At 47.6% G+C, this 19,958-nt stretch overlaps 1 protein-coding gene across 16 annotated transcripts in view; it reads left to right on the plus strand.

Moving 5' to 3' along the window:
• The window catches only part of DCAF4 (DDB1 and CUL4 associated factor 4), a 54,450-nt gene that overhangs the window by 12,211 nt on the left and 22,281 nt on the right, over positions 1-19,958 (plus strand). For 3 of the 16 annotated variants that reach the window (XM_049706218.1, XM_049706222.1, XM_033436606.2), the window contains 12 exons: positions 863-963; positions 1,362-1,519; positions 2,198-2,280; positions 3,455-3,557; positions 5,391-5,534; positions 6,424-6,473; positions 11,194-11,273; positions 12,356-12,454; positions 12,577-12,674; positions 16,280-16,524; positions 18,568-18,694; positions 19,344-19,844. In XM_049706218.1, coding sequence (XP_049562175.1) covers positions 863-963; positions 1,362-1,519; positions 2,198-2,280; positions 3,455-3,557; positions 5,391-5,534; positions 6,424-6,473; positions 11,194-11,273; positions 12,356-12,454; positions 12,577-12,674; positions 16,280-16,524; positions 18,568-18,694; positions 19,344-19,523 — 1,468 coding nt within the window. In that variant the 3' untranslated portion in view covers positions 19,524-19,844. Of the gene's footprint in view, positions 1-862; positions 964-1,361; positions 1,520-2,197; positions 2,281-3,454; positions 3,558-5,390; positions 5,535-6,423; positions 6,488-11,193; positions 11,274-12,355; positions 12,455-12,576; positions 12,675-13,763; positions 13,938-14,293; positions 14,409-16,279; positions 17,320-18,567; positions 19,845-19,958 lie in introns of those variants that run through there. The other 13 variants (XM_049706219.1, XM_049706220.1, XM_033436969.2 and 10 more) reach the window with 11 other exon arrangements.

Consider the following 19,958-nt stretch of genomic DNA (forward strand, 5'->3'; position numbering starts at 1 on the left):
GAAAGAATGGGGCAGCGGTCCTTGGGCTAGAGATGTAGACCTTTGTTATAACCCTTAATCCTTCCTCCGCTTGCTGCTGATCACACATGAGCTTCCTCAGGAAGCTCTGGGCCGTAAAAAGGGAGAATAAATAATTTTCTCTAAAACTGTGCATAGTTAGTATTTATAGACAAAAGAGAGAGTTCTTTGATTCCTTTAACCTAGTTCTGCAGTTTGTATTCCTTTTGGTGTTATAGGGAGCAGGGGAAGTTCTTAATTTTAAAGTGGATTTTACCAGAATTCTAAAATTAGGTCTTTTGTTCTTTCATTATATCCTTCAGCCTATAATTGCCACAGAAGCTGCTTGTAGCTTTGCAAAATGAGTATTTAAACCATGGCTCTATCCCGGTATTGCTGAGCAAATCACCTCTGTGCCCTGAACCCCAGTTTCTCCATCTGCAGGGTTGAGTAACCAAGTAAAATTTAAACTTTTGTACTGCTGAATCCAATAAAAAATGAAATTCACCTGGCCTTGTAACTGCTGTTGAGCTGACAAATGAGCCCAGCTGGTAAAATTCTTATTGGCCAAGATTTCTGTTCTCATTTTCATCTGGAAAATTCCAAAAGACCTCACAAAATGCTCAAATGAGGAGATACAAAAGAGGAACTACTGTGACCTGCATCCTCTTAAGGATGAGAAACCAAAAACCGTGCCCTAACTTTGGTGTATTTGCAGTAGGTAAACTGCTTCCAAGAAAAAGAGGGGTCAGTGCTCCCCAAGTAATCGAGGGTTGGGGTGAAGGCTGTGGAACTGCAGGACCCCAGAGTCAAAGAATGACTGGGACTCATTGGCTGCAAGTTAACCCTGACTGTGTGTCAACAGGAATAATACAAGGGTACAGCAAAGCCCACAGGGTTCCAGCCACAGCGATGATGAGGCCCCGTCGACCTCCTCGAGCACAACGGGCAGCTCTTCTGTGCCAGGTAAGGCAGCCTGCTGGACAGGGCTCCTCCGGCCCTGCCTGTGGGGAAAGAGGAAACCTAGTTGTGCCTCGTCATCTAGTTATGTCTGTTCTGGCTGCCCTTCTCCTCAGCCCTGTGTGTCTTCACTTGTGTGTGGGTACACTCCATGTGTGTCATCAGCCCATTCCTGGCTTGGAGGAAATTCTGGGAGCAAATTGAAACAAGAACCGTGATCCTGAGGCAAACAGCTCCCCACAGGACTGAACTGGGCCCGGGATGGTGACTGGCAGTGCTAGCCCACCTCCTGCCCCTCAGGAAAGACCAGCAGCTGTGAGGGGTGGTAGGCAGGCCCCTGGGCTTCTCGCTGGGTGGCTCGGTTCACGGTGTTTTAAGTTGGATTTTATTTCTTTTGACTAAAGATCTACCAGGTTATTACTTTGACCCTGAAAAGAAACGCTACTTCCGCTTGCTCCCTGGACATAACAACTGCAACCCCCTCACGAAGGAGAGCATCCGGCAGAAGGAAATGGAGAGCAAAAGGCTGCAGCTGCTAGAGGAAGAGGACAAGCAGGGAAAGGTAGGCTCCACAGCCCCAGGAGCTGCCCTGTCCCCTCCACTCCTGCCAGCATCCACCCACTGCCACAAGGAGGTGCCAATTAAACGCCCGTGTAACCCTCAGCGTAGCGCACTTTAGGAGGGTGGCGTCGAATTTTCCCTGACAGGAACCTGATGAAGAGAATAAGAACAGGCAAGAAATCTCCTCCCACCACCACCCCCCTTTTCTTATTTGCTGGGTTTCATCAGGAATTCTTACATTCTGTCCTTCCCCAGGAGACTATTGGATAGCAGCCCAATACAGCCTCTGTAACTGTGTATTTTAAATAGAAAACCAGAGTGTGTGGTTTGGATACGAGGGTTTCTGGTACCCCTTCTGGAGATGAGATGCCAGGACATTTCCGTGATCATGGGGACAATGGAATGGAAAGTCTGGGCCCCACAGTAACCGTAGGTCGAATGGAAAGGGTGTTACAGACCTGAGTGTCCAGTGCCATTCCTGCACTCACTAGCTCAATGGCCTCATCTCCTCAGGTATAAATTGATGGGGGACTTGGAGAGGTGCTGAGCAGACTTCCCATCTCACACATGCTTCCTTGTGATAGGCTTTTCCTCTTTCCAAGGAGAGGAGACTAGAATCCTAAAAACATAATTCATTATACAATAACATAAAACTTCACTGAATCTTTCTCTCTTTTAGAAAACAGCCAGGTTGGGATTTAATGCATCTTCCTTACTACAAAAAAGCAAGCTGGGTTTTCTCAACGTCACCAGTTACTGCCGGTAAGAGAACGCCTCTTTGTTATGTTTTCTTCATGAATGTTCTTTTCCTATTTCTTATTTCCATGATCCAAGAATTGTCAGGATAGAGCACGTAGCTGCTCCGTGAGGAGTGTTCACAGTTGAGGAGCTTCAGCTCGACAGCCTGCTTCTGCTGCTGAAATCAGCCCTGAGAGAATCATCCTTCCTTTAGAGCCAGGGAGAGAGGAGAGGGGATCTAGGCAGAGAAATTGGGCAGAAATTTCTCAAGATGACTCCTCTTTGTTACTTGTAAATCATTTCTAGTTAAGTAGAAGGTCCTTTAACTTCATCCCGTCAGCCTTCTGCCTCTTTTTCTCCTTCTAATGAGTTGTCACCAAAAAGGGAACGTTAAATGGATGTGTACTAAACTTCAAATACTGGTGATGTCTGATACAGTTCTAACTAAAGCCCTGTGAGATAGGTTGACACTTTCCCCAGGTTCCAGAAGAAGAGACTGAGACTCAGAGTGGAATGATTTGCTCAGGGTAAAGCTAGAAAGCGGGGGGATCTGTCTGACTCCCCAGCCTGAGCTCCTAACCCCTGCATTCTGCTGCCTCCCACTCTACCTGGGCCAGTGAAGAAACAACATGGGTGTGGGTGGTCTACCCAGGGAGGCCCCCTCAGGGAAGGCCAGCCCTGCAGGCACTGTCAGCCAGGGCAGGTAGGGGTGTGCTTGTCCTGTGTTTCTCTCCTTCTGAGAGGGAAAAGAGTTAAAGGTCTAGTTAGGAAGATCTGTTCTTCACCCTAAAACATGCTCGGTCTTTGGTGGAGAGGAAAAGGGGTAACCGGATGGGCAGCTGCATGCCTGGCTCTTCATGAACTGTGTGCCCTTCAGCAGGTGGTTTCATTTCTCAGGCACATTCTCTTCATCTCAAGAGAACGAGTTGCACTAGATGATCCAATACAAGTCCTTCTAGTTCTGACTTTCTTTGACACTGTGAATGAGCCACCCATTTCTTTGCTTTAGTTTCCCTAAGAGTTCTAAAATTGAGATTCTTTGGGGCCTTGCTCAGCTCCATTGCTGAGATTTAATATGGAGAGAGCTGACGAGAGAAGGTGGTCTTCAGGGTGTGGGACAGAGCAGAACCCCTGCATCTTCATGGATATCTAGGTATGATGTCCATACCTCCCCTGCTCCCCTCTTTCTCCTCTGCAGTTTAGCCCATGAGCTGCGAGTGAGCTGCATGCAGAGGAAAAAGGTCCAAATTCAGAGCTCGGATCCCTCCGCTTTGGCAAGTGACCGATTTAACCTGATACTGGTGAGTGGGAGGGAGCCATCTGTAGGTTCCAGAGACATAGTTGCCATCCCCTGGACAATTTGTGGCTTTGCATTCGTTTTCATCAAGCCTGGCTGTGTAGAAGCCACTAGCCATGAAAGCAGATTTTATGGTTTTAACAAGCACCTGCCAGCTACCCATTGGCAGATGCCAAGCTGGCAAGACAGGATGTGCTGTGACCATTGTCACCCCCACTACAGCTCTGTCATTTGACATTAGAGCCAGGGTCCACACACGCTGACAGAGAAGCATCACAAAGTAACTTTCCCATGGGTATGTTGTGTACACAGTTGAAAAGTTACATGGAGGACCAGGGGCTTCTGATCCATTCCATACTGGACAGGATTTGGTGGCCAAACCTGAAGCACCAGTGTCCTTGAGTAGCAACAGCGTATTAGTTTCTTGCTTTCTGTCCCTGACCTCAGTAACAGGGGCCTGCAGGCCATGTCTCTGGGCCTGCACATCCAGCACACCTCCACTGCATCATTTGCGGGGAGCAGAAAATGATCTCTCTGCTTCTGGTTTAGACCCGGACTGGAAGCCAGGGGGCAGAGAAATGTTGGCAGAGGACCAGAGGGTCCACTGCAAACAGAAGTAGCCAGACCTCTCAGCTGGACTGGCAACTCCTGGAGGCCTTCCTGGAGGCTGAGGGACAGCCAAGGAGAGTGAGAGAAGGACACAAAATAGAGAGCCTCAGCCTGGTGGTCTACTGACAGGACGCAATTTACCCTTGAGGTCCTGCCCCAGGACCTCTACAACAGATCCCTTCACGTAAGGAGTGTCAGGGGCCAGGACTCATGTTTTCTCCTGTGTTTGGGGAACAGTTTGACCTGAATCAAGTAGAATACTTTCTTGTGGTGGGTTCCCCTCAGGAGCCCCTTCCCTGGGGTTCTTCAGTAAACCGGGTGGGGACAGTGGAGATCACTGCACCTGCTGCTTAGCGTGGCCTGAGCACCTGTTCTTCATACTTTGTGTGCTGGTGTTTGGAAGACCCTCCCCATGATCCAGAGTTACGATGACTGGATGGCTGGTGTGACCCAGAGGGGTGGGAAGGGCAGTTTGTCACCCAGGGATCAGAGTTTTCAGATCTGACTCTAGTCACTGGTAATGATTCTTCAGGAATATAAGTATTCTTGCCAAGTAAACTTGCAAAGTGAGTGTGTTTTCACCAGCACCCAAACCCATGTGTATTTGTGTATGTTATATTTATAAATATATTTTAAAAAACACATAAACATATAAAGGTTTTGCTGTGAAATAATTATTAACCACATTTTTTAAATGAAAACAGAAAATCTTAAAAATAACCCACATCCCAGTGCCATCTTTCCTATTGTAATTTTTTTCCCCCATGCGATACCTTTCTTTTTACTAGGTGATGATCACAATGCTTATGTAATAGGAATACAATTTTGCTTTCTTCTTTTATCCCTTGGCAGTTATAATTAGCATTTTCCACATTTCTGTGTGGCTTTCATGATGGCCACATGCTCTGTCACCATGTGGCTCATCTAAACTCCTCTGGGTGGACGTTAGGACTCTCCCAAACCCAGTTCTGAGAGGGATCACTGTGCAGACTGGCCGTGCCCCCTCACTGCCTTTTTTGCTCCTGAACTGTGAGACCAGATGCCTGTCAGCTTTGCCCAGTGATGGCTACACCAAGAAGGGGCAAGTCAGGTCATTCCGCACTTGCTCATGGGCGAGAACCCTCACCTGGTGAAAACACACAAGAGCGTGGGAGCTAGGTAGACGGTCTTTCGGCAGACCGCGTGGCTCAGCCTGGGAGGCCACCCACAGTCCGCCTCCCTTCTCCAGGCGGATACCAACAGTGACCGGCTCTTCACCGTGAACGATGTCAAAGTCGGGGGCTCCAAGTATGGCATCATCAACCTGCGTGGCCTGAAGACCCCCACGCTCAGGGTGCACATGCATGAAAACCTCTACTTTACCAACCGGAAGGTACGCTGCGCTTCCCTTTAGCCATGGCAGCCTGCTCTGCCATTGGATCCAGGGCACTGCAGTAATTGGCCAAATTCAGAGTAGAGGAGAGAGCTTTGTGAAGAAGGCAGGGCTCAGTTACCTCATTTTCTCAAGGGAAAAAATGGAGTTTTAGATCCTGAGAACTCATAGGGGAAGAAAAGGGCCTCATTAGTTTCTCGTCTTGGAAGAGAAATGAATTTACATGGGGGAGGACTTGAAGCAGTGTTGCTTTAATTAAACTGTTGCAGGGACTTCCCTCCAGGGGGGTTAAGTTGATCCAAAGGAGCCGATGCTAAAGCACAGAGTTCCTGGGAGGTGGGCCACAGAGGGCTGGGTGGAGGGTCCTCCCAATGTATCAGAACATTATGTCAACCTTCCAGTCAGTCGTAGCCAGCACTGAAATTTATGTAAATGTAAGGAGCCTGCTATCTAGAGGGCAACCTTTAACATTGCAGTGGGTGATGGCTGCATCTGTAAGAAGCTGTGATTTTCTGTTCTGTTGAGACATGAGCCACAAGATGGACACAGGTTGAAAATGGTTTCTGGGTGAAGTGAGATCCGTTGCAGAGAATTCATCCCTGGCCTATACCAGAGGGTATACCAGATGGCTCATTGTGATGCCCATGCTATGCTGATGATGAAGGACTGAGGCCTGGGGGTTACTTCTTCCCTTTCCCCTCAAGGTTCTGCACGGTGGGGCAGGGAGCTTCCTTGTTCTCAGAATGCTCGTTCCAGTCCCTATTCAAGGAGTGAGACCTGAAGAAAGCAGTCAGTCACATTACTGTTCTATAAGAAACTATTTGTCTGTTTCTCTCCATAAGTTGGCATCAAACCAATCTTTCCATCTGGCTGTGTGTTTCCTCACCAGGTGAATGCTGTGAGCTGGGCCTCGCTGAATCACCTGGATTCCCACATTCTGTATCTTTTGGCAGGTGAAGAGGTTTGGTGGGCCGGCCATGCCCTGATGTAGACCAGGGCATCTGTGGGGTTTGTGAGATGGTGTTTTAGTGTCCAGAGGTCTAGGCCATTCTGCACAAATGTCTCACCTTGTAGGAAAGAGCAATGCACCCACTAGAAAACAAGGATTCCCATGGAGCACAGAGAAGTAGCTGAGGTCCTGGAATGACGTCAGTGTTACCAGGTGCCAGACACTGTTCTGGAACTTGAGAGTTGGTGCTTTAGCGGAGGAACAAAGCAGAAAGGGACAGTAAAGCCTTGAAAAGGAACCCCAAATCCTCCTGAGGCAGAGGAGGAGGAGCCTCCCAAGGCAGGGAGGCTGAGGGCACACGCCAGAGAAGGGTGTTCCTTTGACATCGGACTGGGGCTGTGGGCTCTGGGCCTAGGTTCCCTGCCCAGAGATGGCCTTCTTTAGAGCACTCTTCATTCTAGTCTCTTCCTTCCCTACCCAGAGAGCCATCTGGGCTTTGTAGGAGCACACAGTACAGTGTCAGGGTAGCTGGGATCCCTGGGGTCTCTTTTTTTTTTTTTTAACTTTATTTTTATTAGGATATGATCTGGCAGCATCCCTTTATTTATTTATTTATTTATTGCGGTACGCAGGCCTCTCACTGTTGTGGCTCTCCCATTGCGGAGCACAGGCTCCGGATGCGCAGGCTCAGCGGCCATGGCTCACGGGCCCAGCCGCTCCGCGGCATGTGGGATCTTCCCGGACTGGGGCATGAACCCGTGTCCCCTGCATCGGCAGGCAGACTCTCAACAACTGCGCCACCAGGGAAGCCCCCTGGGGTCTCTTGATGATGCAGAGGACAGCTGTCCATCGTGTCCTTCACGGAGTGATACTGTTTGACCCAAAGCCAAAGCCACATGTTAATGAGTCTTGTTGTGGTTCATTTCCATAATAAATGAGTTCGCTTACATAAATGAAACTATGTGACCACTTATCATACCTAACGCCAGCTTCAGAGTTGTCATAAGGTTAACTAGTTAACATCTGTGAATACACTTAGCACAGTGCTTGGCCATGTCATGGGTCCTCAACAAATGATGCCTGAATTGGAATCTGTTGGTTTGGGGTTTTTTGTTTGTTTGTTTTGGGGGAGGGTTGTTTGTTTGTTATTTTATTTATTTGGCTGCCCTGGGTCTTAGTTGCGGCACATGGGATCCTTTTCTTCTTTCTTTCTTTTTTTTTTTAAGTTGTGGCATGTGGGCTCTTAGTTGCCGCATGTGGGATCTAGTTCCCTGACCAGGGATCAAACCCAGGTCCCCTGCATTGAGAGCACGGAGTCTTAACCACTGGACCACCAGGGAAGTCCCTCAAAGGGTTTTAAAGCCTAAAGCACATTAGAGATCTGATTATAACTTTTATGTAAGACAAACACAAAACTGTGTGTTCTGTAAATTGAAAATTTTCTGTGGCTTTCATTTGGTGGGGTTTGTGGGGTGACGGGACCACCTGTTACTGTCTTGATCTTACCAGAGGGCAGAAGAGATCACGCCTTAAAAGAGAGAAAACAAGAAGCTCGCTCTCATTTCTGATCTTCAGACAATATGGCATTTATCCATGCTTCTCTTTGTGAGGATAAAAATCCATATATAGGGGCTTCCCTGGTGGCGCAGTGGTTGAGAGTCCACCTGCCGATGCAGGGGACACGGGTTCGTGTCCCAGTCCGGGAAGATCCCACATGCCACGGAGCGGCTGCGCCCGTGAGCCATGGCCGCTGAGCCTGCGCATCCGGAGCCTGTGCTCCGCAACGGGAGAGGCCACAACAGTGAGAGGCCTGCGTACCACAAAAAAAAAAGAAAGAAAAAAAATCCATATATAGGCATACCTCAGAGATAGACAGATACAGATATAGATATGAGTTACGTTTACACTATACTGTAGTCTGTTAAGTGTGCAGTAGCATCATGTTTGAAAAACAATGTACATACCTTAACTTAAAAATATTTTGTTGCTAAAAAATACTCATCATCTGAGCCTTCAACAAGTCATAATCTTTTTGCAATAGTAACATCAAAGATCACTGATCACAGATCACCATTAACAAAATAGTAATGAAAAAGTTTGAAATATTGTGAGAATTACCAAAATGTGACACAAAATGAGCAAATGCCACTGGGAAAATAGCACCAGTGGACTTGTTCAACACCAGGTTGCCACAAATCTTCAATTTGAAGAAAAAAAACAACAACACTATCTGTGAAGGGCAGCAAAGGAAAGCACAGTAAAAGGAACGAGTGTGGTCTATTGTGGTTTGATCAGCGGCTTGCCCTCTGGTGGTCATTTCAGGTAATCAGGCTTTTGTGCACCTGATGCTTCTGCTGAAGGTCTTAAACTTTCTTCCTTTACAAAAATGACACATGGTTCAGACCTGCACTCTGCGCTTTTCCCCAAAGAGTGGTGGGAGGTTAGACTGAACTTTTTCTACACTTAGCAGGTTCTTCATTGACCTGTGGCCTTTTAAAGGATTAGCTCTATGATACTGGCCCTGTAAGTGTGATACAAATATTGAGTGTAACCTGGGTTTCAGCCATAGTAACATGGGTAAGTGCACATGGGTAAGGACTTTCTCCCACATCCTTGCCCTACAAATGTAGAAGGAAAAGAGATTTATCTCCGAAGGAATTGAGCTGCCCAGATACAGTGTTCTCATTTATAGTTTCAGCAGCCTCTATACTAGAGATATTTAACATGGGGCTTACCACCCAAGGCAACACGATACCCACACATCACACATTCAGATGGTCAAGATCGTTGCCTGATTGCTTGGCAAAGATGTACCTTTTTCAGTGAGGTGTTGCTTGGCAAAGATGTACATTTTCAGTGAGGTGTGTGTGTTGATTCCACCAGCATCTATTGGGCATCTAGAATCCCTGTGCAAGGTGCTGGAGCTGGGCACCTCAGCAGGTGGTCAGTCTTTGCAGTGATGTCAATGGGGAATTGTAGGGTGCAGGGATTGGGGTGGCCTTCCTGGTGGTGGTTCCCACATGGGAAGGAGGGCATGGAGCTCCCATTAGAAGAGTGAGAAGAAAGCTTGGCACATTTGGCAGCAGTAAGTGGTTTGGTATCGGTGATGTCTCTGGCTAGGTAGTGCCTTGCAAAACCAAATCCTTGGGGCTGTGGGATGCCCCTGGAGGACTGTAGTCATGGATTCATTTCTCATATAGCAGTGAAGGTGGTAGGCTGGTGAGGGTGAGACCTCGGATGGAAGGCTGTTGCAAGACTAAAGATGGTGGTGGAGAGGGTGTGAACTGATGAGCAGGAATGGAGGAGAGACACGAGTTTAAGAGGCTTAGGACCTAGACCAGGGAATCTTGGTGATAGGAGAAGGTCCAAGGATGGAACGCCAGGAGAGTGGTTGTGGAGGCCAAGAAGGAGTGTATAGGTAGAAATTGTGCTGCATGGCCCGGGGTAGGACTGGAAATCCTTCATCACATTTAGTATTAGGAGCTCACTGGAGATCTTGGGGAGAACATTTCACTGGAAAGGTGAGGGTCTGACCTGGATTTTAGTGGGTTGAAGAGTAAAAGAAAGGCGAGGAAGTGGGGATAAACACAGGCTCCTCTTGAAGCTCTGAAGGGAAAGGGAAAGGAAACAAATCAATCAGAAGACAGTCCGATAGAAAAGCAGGCAAAGGATATAAAGAGGCAGTTCACAGTAAGGGAAACGCAAATAACTATAATCAGATGTAGTTCAGAGAAATGCAAGTTAAAAGGAGATATTTTATGCCCATTCAGATAAACACGATTTTTAAGGTCTGATAGTGCCAAGTTTTGGCCTAGGTGGAGAATGGGGGGACATGCTGGTATAAGTAAATGATACAGCCACTTCAAGTTGGAGATGCGTGTACTTTACAACCCCCCAGTTCCACTCTAGGTATAGCAGTGTTTTCAAACTGTGAGTCATGACCTATCCTATAAACTGTGGCCCAGGAAATCAACTTATTGAGCAGCTTTTTTTTTTAATGAAATAGGTTAGAAAATATCAGTTTCATATTTAGTAAGTGTAAATATTTTATGAAACTTTTGTTTCAAATGTTTGTGTGTATATAGCACACTGTGGTGAAAAATGAAATTCTTAACCACAGATGTAAGAAACTGTCTTAGAGAAGCCTCCCATACATGGGAGTGGGAGACAGGAGGATAGGAAGAGAGGCTCATTTCAGCAGCAGAGGGGGGAAAAAAGCGAAAACCATCTCAGTGCTCATCAGCAGGAGACTGGATAAATAAATTGTGGTCTGTTCATACAAAGGAATGCTCTGTGGTGAAAACAATTGAACTGGAGTTACAAATATGAATACAGTTGCATCTAGGAGACAATGCAGGTGGCGCTGTTGTAGGAGATTCTGTGTGATGCCATTTACATGCGTTTTAAAATCAAACACATAAATGTGTTCTTTATATTGTTGACGGACAAATATGTAGTGGAAATATTAAGGCCTAGAACTCAGACCAGTTTTAGAATAGCGATTCTCTCTCAGTGGAGGAAAGTTAAAAGGGGGCCTTTAACTGTATCTGTGACATTTTCTTCCTTTTAAAAAATCTGAAACTAAATATGGAAAATGTAAACATGTTAAATGTGGATGATGGGTATTATTATACCTTTTTCGAAGGGTACTGATGCCCCTTCTCCTCCCAAAGGAGACTTGTACTTGGCTGTCCTTAACGGCTTTTCCAGGCTGTGCCTCATGGGAATTGCAGAGACTCCAGGCTGTGCCACCCTGCTCCCAGCGTCATTGTTTGTCAGTAGTCATCCAGGTACAAGGGGTCCTTTTCCTTTGGATAAGGAGGTGCTAAGGGACATCTTTGTCCTTTTCCTCCCAGGAGCTGCAGCCAACAGCAGCATAAGCTCCATGGTGATGGCTTGGACAGGAGGGGTGGGAACCATGGGCTGGTGAGCCCAAGTCGGAGCTCACAGGGTGGGGACAGTCTGCAGAGCACCTGGGAGGATTTCTTAAGCCTGACCCAGGATTTGTACTAGAAGCATGTGCATCTTCACTTATCCCCTCCTTTTGGGTCATTTCAGCAGCCGGAACAGTTAAAAGTGTGTGTAACCAGTACAAGAGATGAAAATATTTATTGGGGCTGCCTATATAGATCGCCCAGAGAGCATCTGTTAAGCTCCTACTGTATGGCAGGTTCTGTCAGGGATACTTACATTCTGTCTGGCTGAAGGCAGTCCAACTGCCTGGCAGCGTTCTGGATATTAAGTTTTCAGTCTTTCAGAGAATTAGGATCAATTAGACAAGGATCAGGCCTCTAAGAGTGCAGGCTTCAGGCAGACCTGACATGAATCCCAGCTGTGCCCCTTACCAGTTTGAACAGATCGCTTAAGCTCTCTAAAGTAATACCTGCCCCCTCAGGTTACATGGAGGATTAAATGATTTAACGTGCACTTACCCTGGTGCCTGGCATTTCATCATACAGCAAGCTTATGAGGTGGGAGTATATATTATCACCATTTTACAGATGAGGAGACGGAGGTAAAAAGAAGTTCGGAATTTCCCTTACAAAACCAAAAGATGGTGTGAGAAGTCAGATAGTGGTTCCCTTTAGGGAGGAGTGAGGAGGGTAGTAATTGGGAGGGGACAGGAAGGGTACCAGGGTACTAGAATGTTCTATTTCTTAACCTGGGTAGTGGTTACATAGCTATACTTCACATAGTATACGTTAGAGTGTATACTATGATTTGTACCCTTAATGTATGTTTTATCAATTTAAAGAAATTATTTTTGAAAAAAGTTTGAGACCACATAGCTGGAATTGAAACCCTCCTATCTGACACCATACTGCCTCCCTGATAGCTGTTAGTCTTTCTAACACTACTACTGTCCCCTCAGCAGGAGACCGGCCTGGCATGCTCTGCAGTTTCCGGATCCCCGGGGCCTGGTCCTGTGCGTGGTCCCTGAACATCCAGGCAAATAACTGCTTTAGTACAGGTGAGCTACGGCTGCCTCCCCAGGTGCCCAGGGTAAAGGATTTCACAGACCCTAAACCCCTGTCCACAGTCCCTCTCCCCACACCTTGAGTGACACTGTCCACCCATCTCCGTCTCTGTCAGGCTTGTCTCGGCGAGTCCTGGTGACCAGCGTGGTGACGGGACACCGGCAGTCATTTGGGACCAGCAGTGACGTCTTGGCCCAGCAGTTTGCTGTTATGGTTGGTTGGATTGGGAAGGGCCTGATAGAAAGTTTCCCAAGAGTGGACATTTTGCTGGATTGGAATGGGATTCCCCTGTGTGGAGTCTAGTCCTCCTCCCTCTTTTACAGGGAGAAGGAGGGCACCAGAAGTGATTAACAGGTTACTTGGTGAATAAGTCAGCGCTGAATGAAATTTGGCTGATCCGGAAGGGCGTGGCTCAGCTGCCTTTAAACAACTTATGAATTGTTAGCAATTCTTGAGTACTTGGATTAGCCAGCAGGACAGTAAAACTTTTTAATGTATAAATTAAGTATGTCCCAATTCATAACACTTTTATCTGCAGCTGTCAAGTTACACATTTTATAAATTTAAAAATCAAAATTCTAGTCATTACTACGTTTCAAAGACTTGACCTTCAGAAAATGCCACCTTTCGGGCTTCCGTGGTGGCGCAGTGGTTGAGAGTCTGCCTGCTGATGCGGGGGACGCGGGTTCGTGTCCCGGTCTGGGAGGATCCCACATGCAGCGGAGCGGCTGTGCCCGTGAGCCATGGCCGCTGGGCCTGCGCGTCCGGAGCCTGTGCTCCGCAGCGGGAGAGGCCACAGCAGTGAGAGGCCGGCGTACCGCAAAAAAAAAAAAAAATGCCACGTTTCTTTAAAAGGGTGGAAGATGTGCCAACCTGCTTTGGGCAATAAGCACAGAATTCATTATTCAGGTTTCTTCAGCCATCTTCCCACTCAGTCTGGGACCCCATGTCTTACCAGGATTTCTGATCTGTCTTACTCCACTCTCATCACCCAGCTTCTCACTAACGACCTGGGAGGAGTGGGGGCACACCCTCACTTCACGGGGAGGGGTTCAGGGTGAGGCCTTAGGGGCCAGTTGGCAGCCAGCGGGGAGGACACTGGAGGGACTCATGGTGTCCAGTTCTTGACCCTTTGATAAGGAGCCCTTCCATCTCCACTGAGGCTCAAACCCTAACCAACCTGCTCCACGCATACCTCTGACCTAGGGGCTGGGATAGGGGAGGGGAGGCAGGGGTGTATTCTGGAGGGCACACCCCTCCCAGCCTTGGGAGGGAGGTACTGAGCAGGCCGCCTTTCCGCAGGCTCCTTTGCTGTTTAATGGCTGTCGTTCCGGCGAAATCTTTGCCATTGATCTCCGTTGTCGAAATCAGGGCAAGGGCTGGAAAGCCACCCGCCTGTTACATGACTCAGCAGTTACCTCTGTGCAAATCCTGCAAGAGGAGCAATGCCTGATGGCATCCGACATGGCTGGAACGGTACGGATACCACTGACTTTCTCCAGCCGCTGGAGCTGGCTCTGGGTGGGGGGAGGGGCTCTGTAGGAGAGACCCTGACGTCAGATGGCGGCCGGGGAAAGGCGTCTGGAGACCAGGGGAGTTGGGAGTTGTGCGGGGCAGCTGCTTTGCTGCCCGCTGGGAGCCGAATCTGGTCTAAACAGACGTGAAACTGGTCATGGTGCTTTTGATGGACTCTGTGGCTCGGGGGTTTGAGACATATTTTCTAACTTGAAGAGGTCTTTGGAGACCACCTCGCCCTCTCTGGCTTCGTGCCTGGGCTTCACCAGTGTACCTGTTGGACCCTCCCTAACCACCCCTTGTGCTTCTTCCCACAGATCAAGCTGTGGGACCTGAGGACCACTAAGTGTATTAGGCAGTACGAAGGGCACGTGAACGAGTATGCCCACCTGCCCCTGCACGTGCATGAGGAAGAAGGAATCGTGGTGGCAGGTACCTGGGGAGGAGGAGATCATCCCATCAAACACTGTCCCTTAGGAGCGCCAGCAACTTAAGCAGATAAGGGAGAAATTACTCTAAAACGAAACTGAATAAAGGGGATTTTGGACAGTTGGGGTCAGGGAGTTAAGATAGGATGTAGAGTTGGACATTAGTAAGCAACAGTTTTAACACTCACCAGGTGGATAGCCCTGTGTCCCCACGTGACTGGGCAAATGTCACTTCAGTTACAGATGAGGGAGGAGCAATAAAACAGTGGTTTAGGAGCCCTGGGTGTGGAGTTTAAGCCTATTCACCAGGTCAGCATTCAGTGTGACCCTCAATCCCATCGTGCAGCTGTCCTGTCGAAAAGCTTGGGCTCCCTGTTCTTTGTGCTCCCGTTTCCACCAGAGGATGCTAAGAAAAGAGATGGAGGTCATTGTAAAGGAACCTGGTTCCTTTAACACCACTGCTGTGAACCCATGATTTGTAGAATAGAAGCAGAGCTTTCTAGCAGCAAACCCCCTTGAAAGGAGTTAACAAGTTGATCACAGATTATATGATTATTTGGCAGTTTGACAAACGAAATAGTAGGCCCTTGGCATTAAGGAATATGTTTCCAGTCTTCACAGATGTCAAATTTTCTAATTCCTACGGAAAGTATTTATTTGCGATGAAACTTTCTGTGGCTAAGAGGCATCACTTGGCTAGAACTTCCTTAGACTTATTTACTACTGTCACCACCACCAGTAATTAGCTTCCTTAAGTCTGTTTTCCACAAATTTTCATCTCCAGAGAGTTTCTGTGTTCTGGACAGTAGAAAAGATATGAGCCTTGTTCAGAGGCAGATGTGGGGAGTGGGCTGGCTGCAGTAATCCTTGAATTGTACAACCTGAATGAACCACAGCTAAGGTCAGAGTCAACTCAGATGGTCAAAAGCACACTAAAATCCATGATGCCTAAGGTCTGCCCTTCTCCCCCTGAAGATCTCCAGTAGCACATATTTCCTATCTGAGTTGCTGTAACCAGTGGTGTCAGGTATCAGATTCCTCTCAACTATGAACCCTGAAAGACTATTAAGTCTTATGAACTGAATCATTAAACCAGAAAATGCTCTGGGGAGAGTTGTCACCTGATTTGTCCCCAGGATGTAATGAAGTTATGAGATCTTCCTGGTTACTCTCTCATAAAAAGGAAATCAGCTGCATGTCATCTAGAACAGGTGGCCTGGGCTCCCTCTTGAATAGCCCTTGTCACCAAGAAAAGCAGAATGGGTCACCTGATAGCCAAGATGCCCCGTGAACACCCCAGGGTGTCACAGCCAGCCAGTGCATCTTGTCACTTTGAACACCTGCAATCAGTGGTTCTAGAGCACCAGGGCAACCTGTAACTTTAGTTTTCTTTTTCTTATTCATTCATTCATTCATTTATGGCTGCGTTGGGTCTTCGTTGCTGTGCACAGGCTTTCTCTAGTTGCGGCGGGTGGGGGCTACTCTTCATTGCGGTGCGTGGGCTTATCATTGCGGTGGCTTCTCTTGTGGAGCACGGGCTCTAGGCGCGCAGGCTTCAATAGTTGTAGCAGGCTGAGTAGTTGTGGCGCATGGGCTTAGCTGCTCCACGGCATGTGGGATCTTCCCGGACCAGGGCTTGAACCCGTGTCCCCTGCATTGGCAGGTGGATTCTTAACCATTGCACCACCAGGGAAGTCCTATAACTTTAATTTTCAAAAGGGACATCTTATCAGTAGAAATAATTTCCATTTGTGAGTTTGTTTGGCTCATGTGAAATCACCTTTAGCCCTTAGGAATCATAGAAGCCAGGGCCACAGGTACACAGGCTCTCTGCATTCTCTCACTAACTTGCTGCGTGTCTTCCCTCTTTCTTAGTGGGCCAGGACTGCTACACGAGAATCTGGAGCCTCCATGATGCCCAGCTGCTCAGAACCATACCCTCCCCACACCCCACTTCCAAGGCCGACATTCCCAGTGTGGCCTTCTCTTCTCGGCTCGGGGGCTTCCGGGGAGCGCCAGGGCTGCTCATGGCCATCCGACAGGACCTTTACTGCTTCTCCTACAGCTAATTCTGCAGGTTGCAGCCTGGAGAGCCGTGGATGTGACTCAGGGGAGCATAGGTAGCCATATTTTTGCCACAATTGCCATTTTCAGTGAGGGCATTTCAGATGGATGCTCTTGTGTATGCATATCCCATCCGTCCAGCTGCCGGGGAAAAGGTGCTATATGTTACGTGGAGACACTTCAGTTATTTCAGTTAAGTTGTGGGTTCAAGAAGCTTAAAAGTCCTTTTCATAAAAGGTACCTATTTCCTTGTTGAATTCCTTAGAATAGTTCTCCACCTTTTTTTTTTTTTTTTAACAAAAAATACTTTTCTAAGGGCTGAAGATCGACAATAACTAAAGCTGCTGCTTTCACCAAAAGCCCTTTCAAGAAGCCTAATGATGAAACTGGGTGAGACTGTTGACAGTCAGTGCCTGGGTCCCAGAAAGACATGCATCTATACTTGAGAAAGCCAGCTGGAGAGAAGGGGGAGTCATTTATCTGAGTCTCTAGAGATTTTACGGCTGAGTTGGGAATCATTAAACTAGCCTTCTCAAACTCACTCGATAACCAGTGTCAGATCTCTGGGATTCTCATTCATTACCATGTATAGGCATTGTAAGGAAAGATGGATCCTTTTAGATGCTAGACAGGCCTTAGCATGCATATGTTGAAGTACCTTCCAGAATGTTAGGTACAGCAGCTCCTGTTTCTATCATGGTGACCTGAATGTCAGATTCAAGGACCCCATCTCAAAGAAAATTGGCTTTGACTTTTGTAATCTAGGAGAAGCAGTTTGTGAGATGTTTATACAACGCGTTAATACAAAGAGCCTTTCTACCAAACAATAAACTAGAACGTAGAAAGAACCAGACATGGCATGTTGCTTCTGTTAATGGTTTAGAAGATCGTGATGTTTGGCTGCTGTAGCATCAAACCAACATCTGCTCAAACCCAGTGTGAGGAAGAAACTGAGACCAGTTTTAATGGCTCTGCTGGAAAGCTTCCACTTGTTCCTGTGCCCCAAGAAGCTATGGACTACCTTAGCAGGCTCCCTGGCCCAGGGTGGGTTCAGCCTATGGGATGTAGCAGCAGGAAAGCAGAAGGCAGAAGACTGAGGGATTGTTAGTTCCCTGACTCCCCTTCTGCTGGGGTGTGGTGGGCTGTGGTTGTGTTCCTCTACCCAAGTCTACAGCTTCTGCTGGAACACAGCTCTCTGGATTCCAGTAACTTCTCTCCATTTGTCCCTTCAGACCTACGGCTAATAATTGCATCTCACTGTTGCTAGCCCAGGGTGCTTCACCAGTTGAACTCTCTTCAGTTACCCGCTTGAGTGTTATGCATCTGTGTCCTGCCAGAACCCTACTAGGTACAGAGAGAGCAATCCAAAAAACATGAGAGTATCAGATTGGTCATCTGGTAGATGAGCAATATGTGACAACAAATACTTTTAGTGCCTTAGGTTTTATAAATAACTTCCTCCACCTTAGCTGACTTGATCCTTAAAACAACGTATGAAGGAGGTAGGACAGTAGTAATAACATAAAAATTATTAGCATCATTTTCTGGGCACAGAGAAATTGAATGACTTGCCTCCACGCAGACCTGTTAAGTGGAGAGCTGGGACTTGGAACCAGAAGAGATCACGTTCTCTACTTTCCACACTCCTCTATTTGCTGACAGTACTTGTGTATCACACACAGCTAGTGCTAAGGAGAAATCACAAAGTGGCTTGGTGCGAGTGTAAACATGCAGTGCTAACATTTCATATTTAATTGCTAAGTAAATGAACTTTTCTGGCACTCACCAAAGACTAAGAAGCTTGCCAGTTACCAAATTTCTTAGGTGTTTAATCTTTGAGACATCACCCCTGTATCTCTACAGCCTTGGCATACCGACCTGCACATAGGTCCCAGGAAATAGCTGTATGATTGAAGGGTCCTGGTGACCGCAGTCACAGCAGGGTCTTTTGGATTAATTTTGGTGACATGCCCCTCCCCAAGAGCACAAAAAAGCATAAGTGCTGAGCCATGACCCTAATATCACTCATACTTTTGCCCCCAGAGTTAAAAGTTCTCACAACATACTAGTTTGTTCATTACATGATCTGCTCTTTACAGTCACTGGTATTGCACCTCTGGTGAAGAGCCTTTGCCACTATTCTGTACTATTTCAATGGAGCTGTGGCTATTCAGTCCAACTTTGATCTCACAGACAGTGGAGACGACTGACTACTCAGAATACCTGGTGAGTTCTGACATGTGGGGCTCTATCCCTGTATACCTCCCTAACTCATCAGCTGTGCCATAGCCCAAATTTCTTGCTAGGCAAATACAGTTGTCAAAGAATTAGTTTTATGTTTCCCTTAGGCTTTTAAGAAAAGGAGGTGGGGGACATCTTCAAAATCTGTTCTTTATCTTTAGTGAGCAGTCACTGCACCTAACATTTGGTGTAGAGCAACAGTCCCCAACCTTTTTGGCACCAGGGACCGGTTTTGCAGAAGACAGTTTTTCCACGGACCAGGGTGGGGGGCGGGGCGGGGGAACAACAGCAGATGAAGCTTCGCTTGCCTGCAGCTCACCTCCCGCTGTGCGGCCCAGATCCTAACAGGCCACCAACCAATACGGGTCTGCGGCCCAGGGGTTGGGGACCCCTGGTCTAGAGTATATGAGAAGTGGTTAAACTCAGCAGAGAAGCTGATTAAGCATTTTGGTATGTTTGCTTCTTAGTGTCCCAAAGATTAGTATGTTGCACAGTCTGGAAGCATTTTTCACTTGCAGGTCTGTTAGGGCATTTTGCCCCATTCCCCAGGTGACAGTGAAAGGTAGCGAATGAGCAAGGGGTGGTGGCAGCAGCACTGAGCTCCAATAAACCCTTTGCTGTTTGCTTGCTGTAGCCTTCTAAACAGATGAGAACAGTGGCACAAACTGGTTACCAGAAATGTCCACAGATCAACACTTGGTGTCCCCCAACAAGGGCACCCAGAGACCAAGTAAGCCCCACTTACCTGTCAGCCCTCCATCTGCCCTGGTCTAAATCTTCCATGTTACCACCTCTGAAAACAACTGCAGGCTAAACTCAGTTTCTTCTTCCATTTCTCCATTCATGTATGTTAGTAAAAGCCTTTCCTTTCATTTTTATTTATTTTCTTTGGCCACGCCACGCTGCTTGTAGGATCTTAGTTCCCCGACCAGGGATTGAACCTGGGCCGTTGGCAGTGAAAGCACAGAGTCCTAACCACTGGACCTCCAGGGAATTCCCTGGGCCCACTCCTTTAAGTCTGCCTCTCCAGGCCACCCACCACATGGCCACTGCCACGGGAATGACCTTCCCAAAGATCCCTGCACTCAACGCCTTCTTGTACCTCGGAATAAGATGTGTGGCATCTTGAGATATGGTCACATGTGCCTCACCCTGTTGCCCCTTCTCCACCTCCCACCTGGTGCTCTCAGGACACATGTTACAAGTCCCTCCGTCATCTGGGCCTCTGCTCAAGCTGTCCTCCACTCCT

The sequence above is a fragment of the Orcinus orca genome, chromosome 2 (genome assembly GCF_937001465.1).
Source record: "Orcinus orca chromosome 2, mOrcOrc1.1, whole genome shotgun sequence".
In the NCBI taxonomy this organism is placed as follows: Eukaryota; Metazoa; Chordata; class Mammalia; order Artiodactyla; family Delphinidae; genus Orcinus; species Orcinus orca.